The sequence below is a fragment of the Plectropomus leopardus genome, chromosome 15, assembly GCF_008729295.1.
Source record: "Plectropomus leopardus isolate mb chromosome 15, YSFRI_Pleo_2.0, whole genome shotgun sequence".
Taxonomy (NCBI): Eukaryota; Metazoa; Chordata; class Actinopteri; order Perciformes; family Serranidae; genus Plectropomus; species Plectropomus leopardus.
Window position 1 is genome coordinate 12,462,120 of NC_056477.1, and position 15,268 is coordinate 12,477,387.

The 15,268-nt window shown below is 40.3% G+C and overlaps 1 protein-coding gene across 1 annotated transcript in view; it reads left to right on the plus strand.

Annotated features, from left to right (window-relative positions):
- LOC121954489 (cGMP-dependent protein kinase 1-like) overlaps positions 1 to 15,268 on the plus strand; it is a 114,736-nt gene that overhangs the window by 82,786 nt on the left and 16,682 nt on the right. The window contains exons 7-8 of the mRNA XM_042502005.1: positions 1,103 to 1,197; positions 12,749 to 12,814. Coding sequence (XP_042357939.1) covers positions 1,103 to 1,197; positions 12,749 to 12,814 — 161 coding nt within the window. The remainder of the gene's footprint in view (positions 1 to 1,102; positions 1,198 to 12,748; positions 12,815 to 15,268) is intronic.

A 15,268-nucleotide genomic window follows, 5' to 3' on the forward strand; every position in this document is an offset into this window, starting at 1 on the left:
ACACCCCTCTCTAGAGGCAGTGTTCGGTCTGTCCGTTGGACCAGTTCCAAAGATTCAAAGTGCTTGCTCTAAGGTTACAAAAACATGCCGATTCTTATTTTCATGTGATTATACACAAATGAAAACTACTTATTACATCTTTTTCCATTCTTGCAAAAACATCCCCCTAAATCCTACACACTAGACACACCCACAAATGGTAAGATCTGTCTCAATAACTTTATCCACCAAATTCCGCCTCAGGTCCCATGATTGAGACAAATTCACTGCATTTTCTAACAGTTCACATGTCCAGGACATGACACTGCAAAGGATGAAGATACATTATGTTTCCTGTCTTTTTTTAATCACTCCTCTGACCCCAACCCACTTCACAAGGTCAGCACAACTACATCAGAAACAAATAATTGGACGCAGACATGAACACACACAGACACACACTGTACAATCCTGACCTTATCAATGCTTTACATACACAATCTGCCCTTTGCCCTACACCTTTTACCTCCTCTAAACCTCTCTTCTTCTTCTCTGTTTTTTCTCTGGTCCCACATGATCATATTACATCATGTATAATCACGCTGTCACTCAGGCGTCGACAGCGTTACATTGTGCCGGTGCTCGATGCGCTGCCACACCTGAGCAGAACTTGACTAATGGACGGAGACAAGATCCTTCATTAGGTGTAACGACCGTCTCCATTCACTTCACCTAAAATCTACTCAAGTGCCATCGCTTTGATTTGTAAAGTCTACCGGCGCAGCGCAGTGCCATCACTCACATGTCATCCAGCTAATGAAGTGGTCAGCGGTGCCTCCCAGATCCTCGCTGAGATGGCAGCCACCTTTTTCTAAAACGGTACCCATGCACGGAGATATCTGTCACAGCGTCTCCTCTCGCCTGTTTGTAATAATGTGATTAACCTGTCATTCTAAGGGCCCATATGCGTGTCACTTTCTTTTGGTATGACGTCTAAATGAAGTGACGCACATCTTCACAGTATTATACATCACCTCTTCTTTTTTCACTTTGTTTCCATCCACCTCTCTGTCACGCTGCTATTCCCTTTATCTCTTCTCTGCCTGCATTTCCTTTCCACCAGGTTAATGTGACCAGGGAAGACTTGCCTAACGGAGAGCCCGTCTACCTGCGCAGCCTCGGAAAAGGAGACTGGTTTGGAGAGAAAGCACTGCAAGGGTAAGATTGTTCCTAATAACACTGCCTCTTCCAATTTAAATCTTCTGTTCTCCTGCTGTTTCGGTCTCCTTCACTGTCACCCAGTTCTCTTCTAATTTTCACTCGCAACCTTTCTTTAATATCCTGGTTCTTGTACTTAACGTGCATCTATCCTTTCTAATTTGTGATCAGCCAGCCTCCAGCTCTTATCTGTCCCTGTTTTTTTTCCACCACTCACTCCTCTTGAGAGGCGTGATAACTTGCCAAGTGTTTGGAAATTCTTAAAGCCGGGGTGCATGTTACACAACTTCAGGCCTGATTTACTGTAGCTGTTCCAGACACATTTTTGAGATGTGACACAAATATTCTATCTCTGAACCAAAGAAAACGTGTTAAGTTTGAGCCGACCGGAAAGAGTCTGGTCTGTCATAGAAATCCAAATGTTTTGGGGGTTTTTTCTTAATCAGATTAGATTTTTTCTGCAACTGGAAATACTGTTCAGATAAGATTAAAGGCAGCTAAAATTTTTTAATGATTTATTATGGAATTGTATACCTAACTGATACAAGATAAGTGGTGTCTAAAGATGCAAGTATTTTACTAACAAACTCCTTTGCAGAAAGTACAAACGAGGGCACATACAATTACTGTGCCTCTTTCCCAAGCTCTACTTTTGTCCCAATCCAAAGAAAAAAAGTGTCTATGTTCAACTGACAGTGGAGATCCCTCAAAACTGCACCAACCCCTCTGTGCTGTATTTTGCACAAAGCTTTGTCCCACAGAAACTACAGGGGGAAAGTCATTCTTTTGAGTCAACTTAATGGCGTTCGACGGTCGTATAGTGTGCTCTCAGCTGGAGACTCATTTCATTTAGACAATATTATCTTCGCCTTTTTCTTTTGTCTTTTCTCCTCACTTCCTGTCTTGGTTGCCAGAGCATCATGATATAAAGGACATTGCCATGCTGTCCTTGACTGCATTAATGAATTTTCACCCTCTTATGAACATTTGTGTTGAATGTGTGAGCAAAGTGGCTGTTACTTACATAGCAGCTTGTGTCATTCCAGATACACATGTAATACACAGATATAAGACAAGTAAAAATAGTCTTCTGCAAGGATGTAAAGGTTTCATTTCAATACTGGGGGACACCCTTTAAAAATGACCTCCCACACATGACTGCAGGAACTCGTTGTTTGCATGATTCTGTTTAAACAGATCTAAAATAAGAACCACAACAGCTAGTGCATTCATTCTTGTTTAAGCAGTGAGCTAAGAGGCCTGTCTTCCCCATCATCATGTCATGACCTTTCCTACCTTTCCTTTCTTTACATGCCAAGAAAACAAAGCATTTGTCGTAATTATGGTGGTGTTTTCCCCTAATGGCCACAGGACTGTATATACAGTATATCGATCTAAAATAAAAACCATCATGGTGTGCACTTATCGCACAGGATGTGAATGTTTCATGCAGCGAGTTTATATACAAAGTCAGTGCAAAGACGCAGATGGATGTGAATTCACACGGGGCGGCATGATGGATGTGTTGGACACAACGCGATGGATGCAAAGACTTGATATTCGTGTCTTTGCGTCCATTGCGCAGATTAAAATTTTTCAACTTGAGCATGAAATTCACAGGACACTGTGTTGCGATAGCCTATACACATTGATATTTACTTATATTCTATATATTCCTATATTCGATATTCTCCTGATGTTACAGAGATTCAGAAATGAAGGATAAATTACATTGTTGTCTGTGGACACAGGGAGCTACACAAAAATACCAATGTGGGCATTGGCAGACCATTTCTGTTGCAGGAATCAAAGGGTTATAGGGGCGATTTGGGGATCCTCAGTGGTCAAGTGTCAAACACTTACTTTTCCTCCAATTTCTGCATCGAATTACATATCTTTAGCTTTGTCAATATTAAAGTCCTTTGCTACATTTAAGTTTTATTGGGTGGGACAAATGCACATGTTCTAAATATTAAGGGGGACGTGTCCCCTACGTCCCCACTGAAATCTATATGGTCCCCAGCAGTACAAACATCTACACTCCATAAGCTGGTGCCAGGGGTTTGTAGCTGTGAACATTACTGAAGCATGTTTGAAGTAACCGTGGTGTCTAAACTGCAGGGATCAGATGATTTACGGCTCCTGGTAACATTCAGTGCCATCTGAGCACTGAAATATTTTCACTGAAAGAACGCTTCAGTGTAATAAAAATATCTTATTCAGTGTCTGGCATCAAAGCCAGTGCCCTGCAGTGATATTTTTGTCCTGTCTTGTCATGACTGTGCGCCTCCATGCCCAATGCATTAGTTAAACCAAGGGAGGGCAGAGATAGAAAATATTCTGCAGTGTATTGTGTCTGTGAGGGGTCAGGTAGAAACAGAGACCATGGGCACTGTAAGAGCACATTTGAATGCATGCAAGCACATAGACAACAGTGTTAACATGAAAATAAATGGAGATGTCGCCATCTTGTGGCTGCTCAATGTGAGAGCCACCTTGAATTAGCTCTCAACCCCACAACAATAAAACCACAAGAGCATAGTAAACACTTAAAAACACAAAGAGACGATTTGAACCAAAGCAGCATCCTGTGAAAAATAAATGCTGAGTTATGTGTTGTCAAAACACACCAGGAATCATTGTTTCTATTTTCAAAAGGAAGCCTCCAGATGCTAGATGTGATGTTAGAGCGGTAGCTTGAATTGCACAGATGGCTGAGCTTTCCCCATATGTTAAAGCTCACAACCATAGGATATCAGAGATGACTGAGCATTAATATGCATGCAGAATATGGCACGGGAAACAGGCTCGGGAAGCTTGATCTCTTGGCAGTGGGAGTAGGTTGTTTCAAACAGAAATTTGATCCCGTTACACTAATGAAACGTAAAAACGTGCTGTTTGATGAATGAGAGCATGACACTAAGTACTAATTTATAACGGATTGAGCAGCTGTGCCGCTTTTGTGTTGAATTTTCCAGGACTTCTGGAAATTATTCGAACTGTTGCTTAAAGGGAGGATAGTAGATTTTCACACTAATGATTTTCCATGTGCTCACACACACACACACACACACACAAACACAAACACAAACACAAACACAAACACACACACACAAATGTACACACAGTGAGCCTCTATACAGGGTTCCTATAGCTTAAGGCAAGTCAGATTTAAGACTTTTTAAGACTTTTTCATGCCAGTCAAAATTAAATTAAAGACCAATTTTACAGAAGCCAAACCCACTATTCATGCTAATTTTGGTGGAAAAGGCATATTAGCTAGCTAGCAACAGCATGCTCTGTCAGTTTGTTTTCCTTTCCCCAAAAAACTGCATCTAATGTTTAGTGTTAAATGGTATCTGTGACAACTTTTGATAGATGCACAAGGCATTTTACAGTGGACTGCTTCAGCAACTAATGTCACATAGAGCATACGATGGACTTCATCTGTCTCCCTGACAGACACTACTTAACCGTTGACTTTACACCATATGACCTTTATGATGCGCCCACTTTTCAACAATCGAATCAAATTCCTCCAACAGTTCTGCATGTCTATCCTGTTTCACTCCGAAATATGTCATGATACTGAAGCTGAATTACTCTCAAACTGCAGTTTTGTTTGGACTTCAAATGTATCCATATATTTACATCAATACATTTGTAGTGTTTCCCAGAATAAAGGTGTGCAGTCTTGAAAAGCTGTTCAAAGCACCTTCAAGAGCAGCACGTTTTGTTTACTCAGGACAACCATATCTACATCCCACTGAAACAAAGTGCTCTCCACTCCTCGGGATCCGCTTGTTATGATCTGTTGTCACGAACTCCTTTTGTCTCAGAGCGTCTTGAGCGAGAGAAGCCTATTCAACTACACCTTTGATGGTGAAGGATGTCTCGCAAATTTAAATGATTGAGACGCTGGCCATCTTGGAAGCAGGGTTTTGATCAGAGGGCTCTTCTACAGGGCCGTCTCTGTAATTAGAAGTTAACTGTGTGTGTCCTTGTTCATGAAACTCAATAGCTCCTACTCAAAGGCTACTCTGTCCATCTGAAGACATCGCCTTTGATCGTTGAGGACAACATATTTACAAATCAAAGACGACTCTCCTGCCAGCCATAATGGTTTTGTTCGAGCTTGTGTGAGTGCTGGTGTGTGATGTGTATACATTAAAGCAGCTGAGAAATATCAGATTACATGTTTTCTCCGAAGGGCCGTACAGCCCTTAATGAAAAGGCTACTCATGTATAGTTTCCTGGATGTTCCAGGAAAAGATGAACTTCCAGTTTGAAACTGTTTGTACGTTGCCAACAACATCTCATGTCACATTCTTCCTGTGAAGTGTGAGCTTTTATTTGAGGTGTAGATCCATCAGTAGCACAGCCGATGTGCAGCCTGACCTCCTCTCCTGTTCGTAATCGTGTATATTTGTTCGGGTGTTCCAGCAGAGGATGAGAGATTGGTATAGAAAAAAAAAGGTGTGATGTCACCGACAGAAATGTGATTGGTGTCGGTGTCAGACAACTTTCAACAGCCCTCTGATAAACCTGGGAGAGAGGCTGTGTCAGTGTGGGCATGTTGCCACAAGTACGAGAGGGAAATAAACAGGAAGTCCACTTTAAAAGGTTAAGTGCAGTGCTTCCCAACTGATCCAAAAGTGAGTCATGGATCAATTCTGAATGAACAGCAGTTGACTCCTGAATGTGTCAAGTTTGTAAAAAAAAAAAAAAAAAAACCCTCTTTATTTTGAAGTACAGTGGATTTCCAGCACAGAGCTTTTATTTATTTAAAGTACCATTTCTGTTTATTCTTGCATTATTTATTTCTTTGTGTTCTAAGCCAGCATATGGTATACACACATTTTCATGGACAACATTTCAAAACTTTCCCATGAGTTTTCAAGGAATACGATTCCTATTTTAGAAAAGCATGCGCTTCAATGTCTCTGCGACACTTGTCAGCCTGGTTATGATGCTTTTCTACGCACATACACACTCAGGAGTGTCTCGCTTTCCATAACAAACACTACCACACTATGTCACATATACGCATAACCTGTCTTGAAGGGGAAGCCTCGGCTGGTATGAGTCACGGAAAACCTTTCAAGTTTTCATCCGGTACCAAGCAGCAAATTAGTTGTTTGACTTAATGTGCTTTACATGACATAGTATGCCCTTAGATGAGAATATTGCACATTGAAATGTTGATGCTGAAATGATAAATCATGCAGCCGTAAGTTGCTGCATATTATGGCTTTGCTATGTCAACAGCTAACTCATTGAAAATAAATTCGCTGTGACATTACGTTATGTGGAAGGTTATCCTCAGAGAATACACACAACAAAATTCATTGACTTTTCCAAATATTTCAATGATTTTTACTAATTCCATGACTGTAAAATGAGATAAAGAGAAATTCCATGAGTTTTCAAGGTTTTTCATGACTGTGGGAACCCTGGGTATACATTTGTGAAATAAAATCAATTATGTGGTAATTTATAATGCGTGGACCTTAAACTAACTGACTAAAGAGAAATCCAGACCCCAATGACTGGATCAGCTGGGAACCAGTGGTTTAAGCAGATTTCAGAACTGCAAAGCAATTCAAGTCTTTTGTGGCATTCTCGTATTGGAGAGAAAAAGAAGTAAAAAATAGAAAGGTAGGGAAAAAGCACTGATGGATTACAGCACAGCAGCCTTCGTCAGGGCCGTCAACAACTTGACGAAGGCTGCTGTGTTGAAACGCGTCAATATCTTCTTCCTGACTTTCTATTCTTTTCTACTTCGTTTTTTTTCTATGACACAAGAGTGCTTGTGACCATTTCAAAAGACCACTCCACCACGTTTAGGTAGCTGGTTCTTTTTGGCTCAGTTTTTTTCATCCAGTTTTTTTCAACCCCGAAATTGTTAACGCGAAAGCTACCAGACTCTGTTTAAGTAAACAATTATTTAATAATTGGAAAACAAGCTTCATTTGAACTTGACAGAAACAAAATAATATTCACAAAAAACATGGTGGCATGTCTTTTCACTGTTACAACAATCAGCTGCTGTGGTTCAGTTGAAATAAACCCTTAATTCACCCAGTTAGATGTGAAAATTTGCTTGCTCTATACACGCCGTGTTCCCCCACTGCTTCTCTGATGTCCAACCGCCTTCTCCCTCCTCTCCTGCTATTTTCAGAGTACTTTGTGTTTTGTGCTAATAAGCAAACATGACATGCTAAACTAAGATGATGAACATGGTCAAGCATCGGCATGTCAATAGCGTCATTTTAACCATGTCAGCATGCTTATGTTCAGATTTAGCTCTGCCTAACAGAGGCGATAGCATGAGTGTGGTAACCTGGTCTGTATGCTTGCACAGGAGTTTTTGGTCAATATATAATATAACGTGCAGCACAATGGTCACATTCACATGAATGCTATGTTTAAGAAGTGCTCGTCGGTCTGGATGTTATTTTATAGAATCATCCAACTCCCTTCACTCAAAGCCATACCCTCTGTCTTTTAATAGCTCAACCCCCATGAGACAAAGCATTAACTTTTGCCATTTGCGACTACAAATCTGTATATTGTCCTTGTATGTTCCTGTCTGTATCCACTGTATATTTTCCTTGTACATTGCTGCTTTATGTTCTGTCTGTATACTTTACTTTGCTCTAAAGCATACCATAGATTTTTAGGCTGAAGACATTTCCTATTATATACAGCTACTGCTCTCAGCTCAAACCATCACAGCATGAAAATCAACAATCAAAGATTTGAAGGGTTTTTTGGAGACGGCTTGAGAAGTACTTTGTCAAGTGAATCCCATGCTGCCCTTTTTGTTTTGGAAACATGCACAATTGTTGTGTTGTGATGCAGTTATGAACAGGGGCGGCTTCTTCAGAATTTCCCACAGGCCAAAAATGTATTTTAGGTGTTGGAACCCAAGAGGGGGGATTGAGGGGCGGGAAAGCTCAAAGCAGCAATAAGCTTTGAGAGTCAGCTGCAGCTATAGAGCCCCAAATTCACAAAATAACAACAATTTCACAAGTGTGCACCATTCTGGCAGACTGATCTGTCACCAGCAGAATGAGAAACAATGAATTCAAACACTGCTACAAAAAGCAACTAAAAAAAAAATCCCACACATGAGAAACACTGGTTCCCAGTGAGTGTTTTTCGCATGTTTGTGGCAAGCTTATACATGCAAGACTTGATAGTGACATTTCAACATTAAATGTTTAACAGTGTGTTCAGGTACTCTACCACGGGGATGCTCAACTTGCTTTGCTTGGGGGCCACTTTTGCAAAATGACAGGAGGCCAGGGCCAGTTGTCAGAGGATGTTAGCACGTTGCTACCATGATGTTAGGAAATGTTAGGACATTTCTAGGATCTTAGAACTTTTTTATGTTTTTAGGACGTTTATAAGATGGGAGGGTACTTCTGAGATTTTTTTGACATTTCTTGAATTTTAGCACGTTTCAAGGCTTTAAGGGAATTTCTTTGAATTTAGGAGGTTTCTAGTATTTTAGGACATTTGTAGGACTTTAGGACATTAGGGGCTTAGCTTGGACCTCTGTGGAGGAGTGCGGGAGATCCTCCGCTGGATCTTTTTGAATAAACAAGCTGTATTTTAATGCCATTTCATGGCTCTATTAAAGTATAAAAAAACAAGTCCTAGCGTGAATCACTTTTATTGTGAATTAGAAAATGGTTGGAGGGCCACCGGGCACCTTTTTGGAGGCCATGTTTGCCCTGCTGGCCATAAGTTGAGTATTACTGCTCTAACAGCATAGCTTGTGACTAAAATAATGATCAGCAGCTAACACTTTCATCTTGGATGTTGTAGCATGTAAAAAAGAGCACAAATGCACCAATCGGGAAGGCTTTTTAAAGCAATGTTAAAGCATACTGTTCCAGTGGCTTCCTGGAAGAGTAGGAAAAACATATTCATGAATGTAAAAATGTCTGGTATGCCTTGGAAAGTGGTCATACTCTGCAGTTACGTGGAAAATTCACAGTTTGTAGTGAATGGGAAAGAGCTGCACAAACACATGCACATTCATTTACTTAAGTACTTCAATACTGACCTGCAATGCGGCTTTCCAGGCCCACTTCAATACCTCTCAGTCACAGAACTGAAGCACAGATTATTGGCTATGTATCCCACAGCCACCTCTTGTTCTTGCCCCTGTCTTGACCCCAGCTTTACTTGCCTCACTGCAGCCCATAGCTACTGCCCTGCTCTCAGCCTCCAAGCCTGTACGTTATTTTCATAACCCCCTTCCCAGGACACCAGATCACTGTCCAATTACCAGGTTCATTTCAACTATCTACTGGAAATCAACACCACAGGCTCCCTCCTGTGCAAGTCCAAAGGACATTCCAGACACAGCATGCAGCTGCTTTTAGTGCGTCTCTGCCCGCGCATGTGTGTGTGCTTGTCTGTTTTCCAATGCGTTTCTTGTTGCGCTGCAATTAACAAGTGCAGAGCCATCTTGGGCTTACTGGATGACTTAGGCTCAGCGGCGTGCAAATAATTCATTCTGACAGATATTGTTTAGCGATTGTGTTTCACGTATAACAGAGCTAGTATCAACGCAATGGCACACTAAGTTGTTTATCTCGTCCACAGCCGAGCAGCAGGGGACAGGTGTAACAAGCTGCTCTCTAATATAAAACCCTTGAGGTCTCTTAAGGATGATCCATGCTTATGTAACCGTGATTCCAACATAGCCAAAAGTGTTGTGTTGTTTTGGTGTACCACTATGGTTAGTAAAAGACATAACACTGCGCACTTCCTTTTATGAGACAAATTAACTGTAACAGGTTGTGAGTGTCGCTGTAGTTTTAGCTCCCCATCACTAATGTGTCTGTTGGATGAGTTGCCTTTTGTTTGAATGTCTTTTAATTAGAAAATGTGAGGCAGAAATTTATTTGAATGGGACCTATGATGCTCATTTTCTGGTTCATTGTATTTTATGTTTCTTCTAAAAAATGTTTAAATACTTTAATGTTCAAAAAATACTCTTTTTTTTTTTTCCTATTACCGGCTGTACTGGAACACCTGTATTCACTCTTCGTCTGAAATGCTCCATTTTAGCGCCTGTCTCCTCTGAAACCTCCTTCCCGAAAAAGCCCTGTCTGCTGTAATTGATCAGCGTTTCTGGTTCTTTTGTATCCTAACATCTCAACAGTGTCATTGCAAAGTGAATGACTGTAACAAAGTGTACCTGCACTTTCTACTATCAAAAACTTTACAACTAGACATGTTTCAGTAGGAATATGAACCAATATCAGCGAGAAATTAACAACATCGGCAACAAAGATTACTTTTTTCCCTGAGGCTGGCATGACGCTACATGTAGCAGTGTACTTGCAGAATGGAAATTACTTGTAAAGCACCCCTTTCTCACATTAAAAATCCCCAATGAAAGCTTCTAAATCATCATCTTCACAATCAAGCATGTTCTAGTAGGAATCGGAGAGAAATGGACAACATCAGGAACCAAGATTACAGGTTTCTGTGATGCTACTTGCAGCAGCATGCCTAGGGCAGATATATAAAGATATGTATCAATCAGTATAAAGTAATAAAGTAAAAAGATATAAAGACATACATGTCACAAGCTGATGTGATCTTTTATCCAATGTAGGAAAAAATGTGGAAACAAAGCATCAAGAACAGTCCATAGATTGAGGTTTTTGGTCACAGGGATTACCTTTACATTCGATTATCTGGTTATTTGAAACTTTGGCCACATTTAATATGAATGTCTGACATTAGGGGTTGAACGATATTGGTTTTTCAGGGCCAATGCCTATACCGATTATTAGTACTTAATTAGACCGATAGCTGACATTTGGAACTGATATGCATTTCATTTACAATAAAAATGGATGCATACAATTAATGAGAAGAAATCAAAAGCTCATTCATGTTACTAGACATGACGAGGTGAATTTGCAAATGTAGTGGTGGTAGCTTTTGAAAAGCGACCTTACAGCTGTTGGAATATCATAAATGTCACAGCTGGGACAGTACAAGTATGTGTGCCTCAACTGACCTCAACAGAGCAAGTTGACTAACTACTCTGCTTTAGAAAATCTGAATAATCATCAAATTAAATCTATGTTTTGGGGGTCTCTTATGCTTCCTTTTATTAAATACACAAATCCAAAACTCTTCTCACCTCAGTGTGGTGTGTTGTTAACCATTGAGGACCCATTCCCACAAACCGTCACTCATCACAACTCTCATTCTCCAAACAAATTATCACATAATCAATATTAACAACCGTGGTGTAACACGTTGCCTTCATCCAGACCGGAACATTTGTTGTTCTTTCACCCATTAACCTGGTTACGAATACTGTAAGTGTGCTTATGTAAATGGTACTGAATGCTGTTGTGGGCAAACAGAGGAACAGGTGGAGCAGTGTTTGCCAGAGTATTGTGTTAAGAGCATGGATGGAGGCCATAGGAGCTTATCAGAGGTGAATGAAATACTGTATGAGCTATGCTAGTGGTGGAGGGCCCCAATAGTCAGTCTGTTAATGTATCCTTTGCCCCTGACAAACACTGCCTCTCCTCTCCTCTCCTCTCCTCTCCTCTCCTCTCCTCCCCTCTCCTCCTCACCTTTCCAAATGTGCTGTTCCCCCACCAGCTGTGACCTTTATCTAAAGGGGTCAAAGAGTGAGGCAGAGTGCATGTGCGTGCGTGTGTGCGCGCGCGTGTGTGTGTGTGTGTGTGTGTGAGCACGAGGAGGGGTGTGTTTGGAAGAGGGAAGGCAGAGGGAGTTGACATAGCATGAGGGGGAATTGTCACCTCAGCTCATTGAAATAGGTTGCTGTATTTCAGACCAGACACAGAGAGTGATTGTCAGCTACTGTTAGCACTTAAAATTGAATCTACTCTTTAGGAATCTAGAGCAGGAGCTTTTTATTCGCTCCCTATCGGGATATTAAATTCAACCAGTGTATGATACTTTTTTCCCCCCTCTTTTTCAAAAAGGATGGGACACAAAATAATCTGCTTAGGTCATTCCCTGAAGAATTTCCTGACTTTTTTGTAATATTTTAGTCTGTGTTAAAGTGGATAACACTACTCTTGGATTGGAGTTTTATATAGAAGTGCGACAGACGTGTCTTTTGTTGGAGGGCTGCCCTGGGCAGTGCGCTGGTTCAGAGCTTATCGCCGTGGGAGTCTGTGTGCAGAAAAATCTTTCACAGTGAAGGATGGATTCTTGGGATACGGACTCAGAGGACTCGTGTGACTGGGGCGACTCCTCAGAAGAATCGTCAGAGGAAGATGAACTTGATGTCAAATATAATAAAGAGTAATGCCAATCATGCAGTGATGTTTGTTGCCTGTTGAGAGTGATGTTTTTATTGTGTGTCAGAGCCATTTATGGAGTAAATGGAGGTGAATAAGACATCACTGATGTACAGATGTTAACGTTCTGACTGTTTCCATCACAGCTCTGATAAAACACTTCAAATGAATAATGATGAATGTGCCAATTTTTCTTTTGTTCCTGACTGTTTTATGATCTTTTTGTCCAGGGAGGACATCAGGACAGCCAACGTCATTGCAGCAGAAGCAGTCACCTGTCTAGTCATCGATAGAGAGTGAGTATCAATAAAGTTATTCCCCTCAGAATAAAATGACTGTTCTACAATGTCAATCCTTTTATTAAGCGTTAAAGTAGTACAAGAGCTGGGATGCACAGATTTATCAGCTGATATTCACCTTGTGGTGGAAAAAGTATTCAGATCCTAGTATTCAGATAAGTACCAATACCACACTGTAAAAATACTCCAAGTAAAAATCCTGCATTGAAAATGTGACTGAACTAAAAGTAAGTCTAATCAATAAAATGTACTTAAAGTATAAAAAGTAACGAACACAAAGAAATAAAAAAAAAGATTTCAAAAAAATTAATTAATTAAAAGTATTTAAATAGAACATCAAACAAAATAGAAATTTATTTTAAAGAAAATCATCCAAAAAACTTCAAGCTGTGCTTGTGTAATCTGTAGGGTGACTTCATTTATAACAGAAAATCATATCTTAGAAACTCTTGTTATTATTTTTATGCAAAAATCTTAACTTGTAAACTAAGTACAGCAGTCAGATAAATGTAATGAAGTAAAAAGTACAATACTTCCCTCTGAAATGTGGTGGAGTAAAAGTGCAACTTGGCGTGCACAGAAAATACTCAAGTAAAAGTACCTCAAATTCATACTTAAGTACTGTACTTAAGTAAATATACTTTGTAACATTCCACCACTGGCCAGCAGCCTATCATTAAATAAGATAATATTCACTGATGCAATGGCCGATGTTTTTCTGTTGTGTCACATCAATTTTGTGCAGGCTAAAAGCAAAGGCTCGAGACTAACAATGTTGTGTCATCCTGGGGAAAACAGAAAACATGTCTGGGATGCACAGAGATCTTCCCTGACGATACAGTAAACTCACACATCAGGGGACGCACCCTATTGTTTTTCTGATAATGCTCTATTGTGAACAACAAATCTGTGTTGACATTAGCAGGAGAAGAGCTGCTATATGATAGCTCTGAGCTGCCGATGGTCGCGACCAAGAGGTCACAGAGTTTGCATTGAGGTACATCATGATGCACTCAAGCTGTATCCACTAAAAAGGAGTTTTGGGCAAAGGTAAATTCTAACATTCTCATGATGTAATCAAATTTAATCTTGAAAAATGTCGTTTTTGGAGAGACACTTTAAAAGTCGTTTGGAGGAGGAAATTGTTGATAATTTCACAGCAATGTAAAATAGTACAATAATGTTTTATGTATTTTACTCACTGCAAAAGTTCACGTACTGATGATATTTCCTTGTTTAAATGAAAAAGAAAAATTACATGAAAAATTATGTACTTCCAGCTGAGCTGATGCGGGAGACACTGTGAATTGCTCTCCGGCATAACCCCCTAAACATGCAATTTTAGACAAGTTAAGTTTTTATTATTAATAATGACTTGTTTTTCTTTCCCTGGCACAAAAGAGGGAATACATAACAACAGTAAAATATCTGTCTGTTATAAGCAGCCTTCCAAAACTTGCCCTCAAATTCAGCCTTGCTCATGATAGTCGGGAAAGGACAATTTCTTGGAACAGGATCTACAAGTACAACTGAAACATCACCATGAACCTTCTTCTACACCTTCTGAACATGGTACACTTTAAATTGTCATTACTTTCAATTTCCAAACTCAAAAAACATCAAAGCTCTCGAGGAAATGTCAGATTTATCCCAAATCATCCATTAAATTACATTTCAACAAATGTAATAAATGTGAGGTGAGAAATAGATGCATTTTCAGGGTCATGCTCCCTGTAAACTTTCCTGCAGCGCCTTATTTAAATGTCTGCTCACAAAGTTTGGTAGTCATAAAAGGCAATCACGTCACTACCGAAAGTCTCGGTCTTTGATTCAGCTTTAAAGTTCAGGACCCATTTAATTCTCATGTAAATGTTTTCCAGACATCCAAAATTAGGAGATTTTCTTGTTACGTGACGCCAAGAAGGCATGTCTTAAATCCTAAATCAACTTCAGTGAAGTATTCAGATTTATGCTAGATTTGTGCAGGAACAAGGGTTATTTTTTTCCACTGATGCTTCTCAGGAGATTATCAAAGAGAGTTAAACCACATTTTCAGCCTTGCGTTGCAGTGACATTAAAAATGTAGATCTAGGGAGGTTTATATCAGGTCACTATCTAAAGAAAGTGTTCGTCTCTAAGCATCCCCGTCTCTAGCATTAAGTCATGGGGTGAGAATAGAGAGACAGATGGATTGGGCATCGGGAGGAGATGGTATCAGCTTACCCAGGGCCTCCCTCTAGCCTCAGGGAGCACGGCAGGCACAAATGGGCCTTCCTCAGAGCCAGCAGAGGGGATAGTGAGTGAGTCATCCAGTGCAGGTGATTACCACTGCCTTTCACTCTGCCTGTCATACAAGCTGCTAATGCTGTCACGGCCCACAAAACTAGCTCACTGCATGTGCGAGTGTCACCCACTCCAGTCAGATCTGCTGCACACTCGAGGTTATTTAAA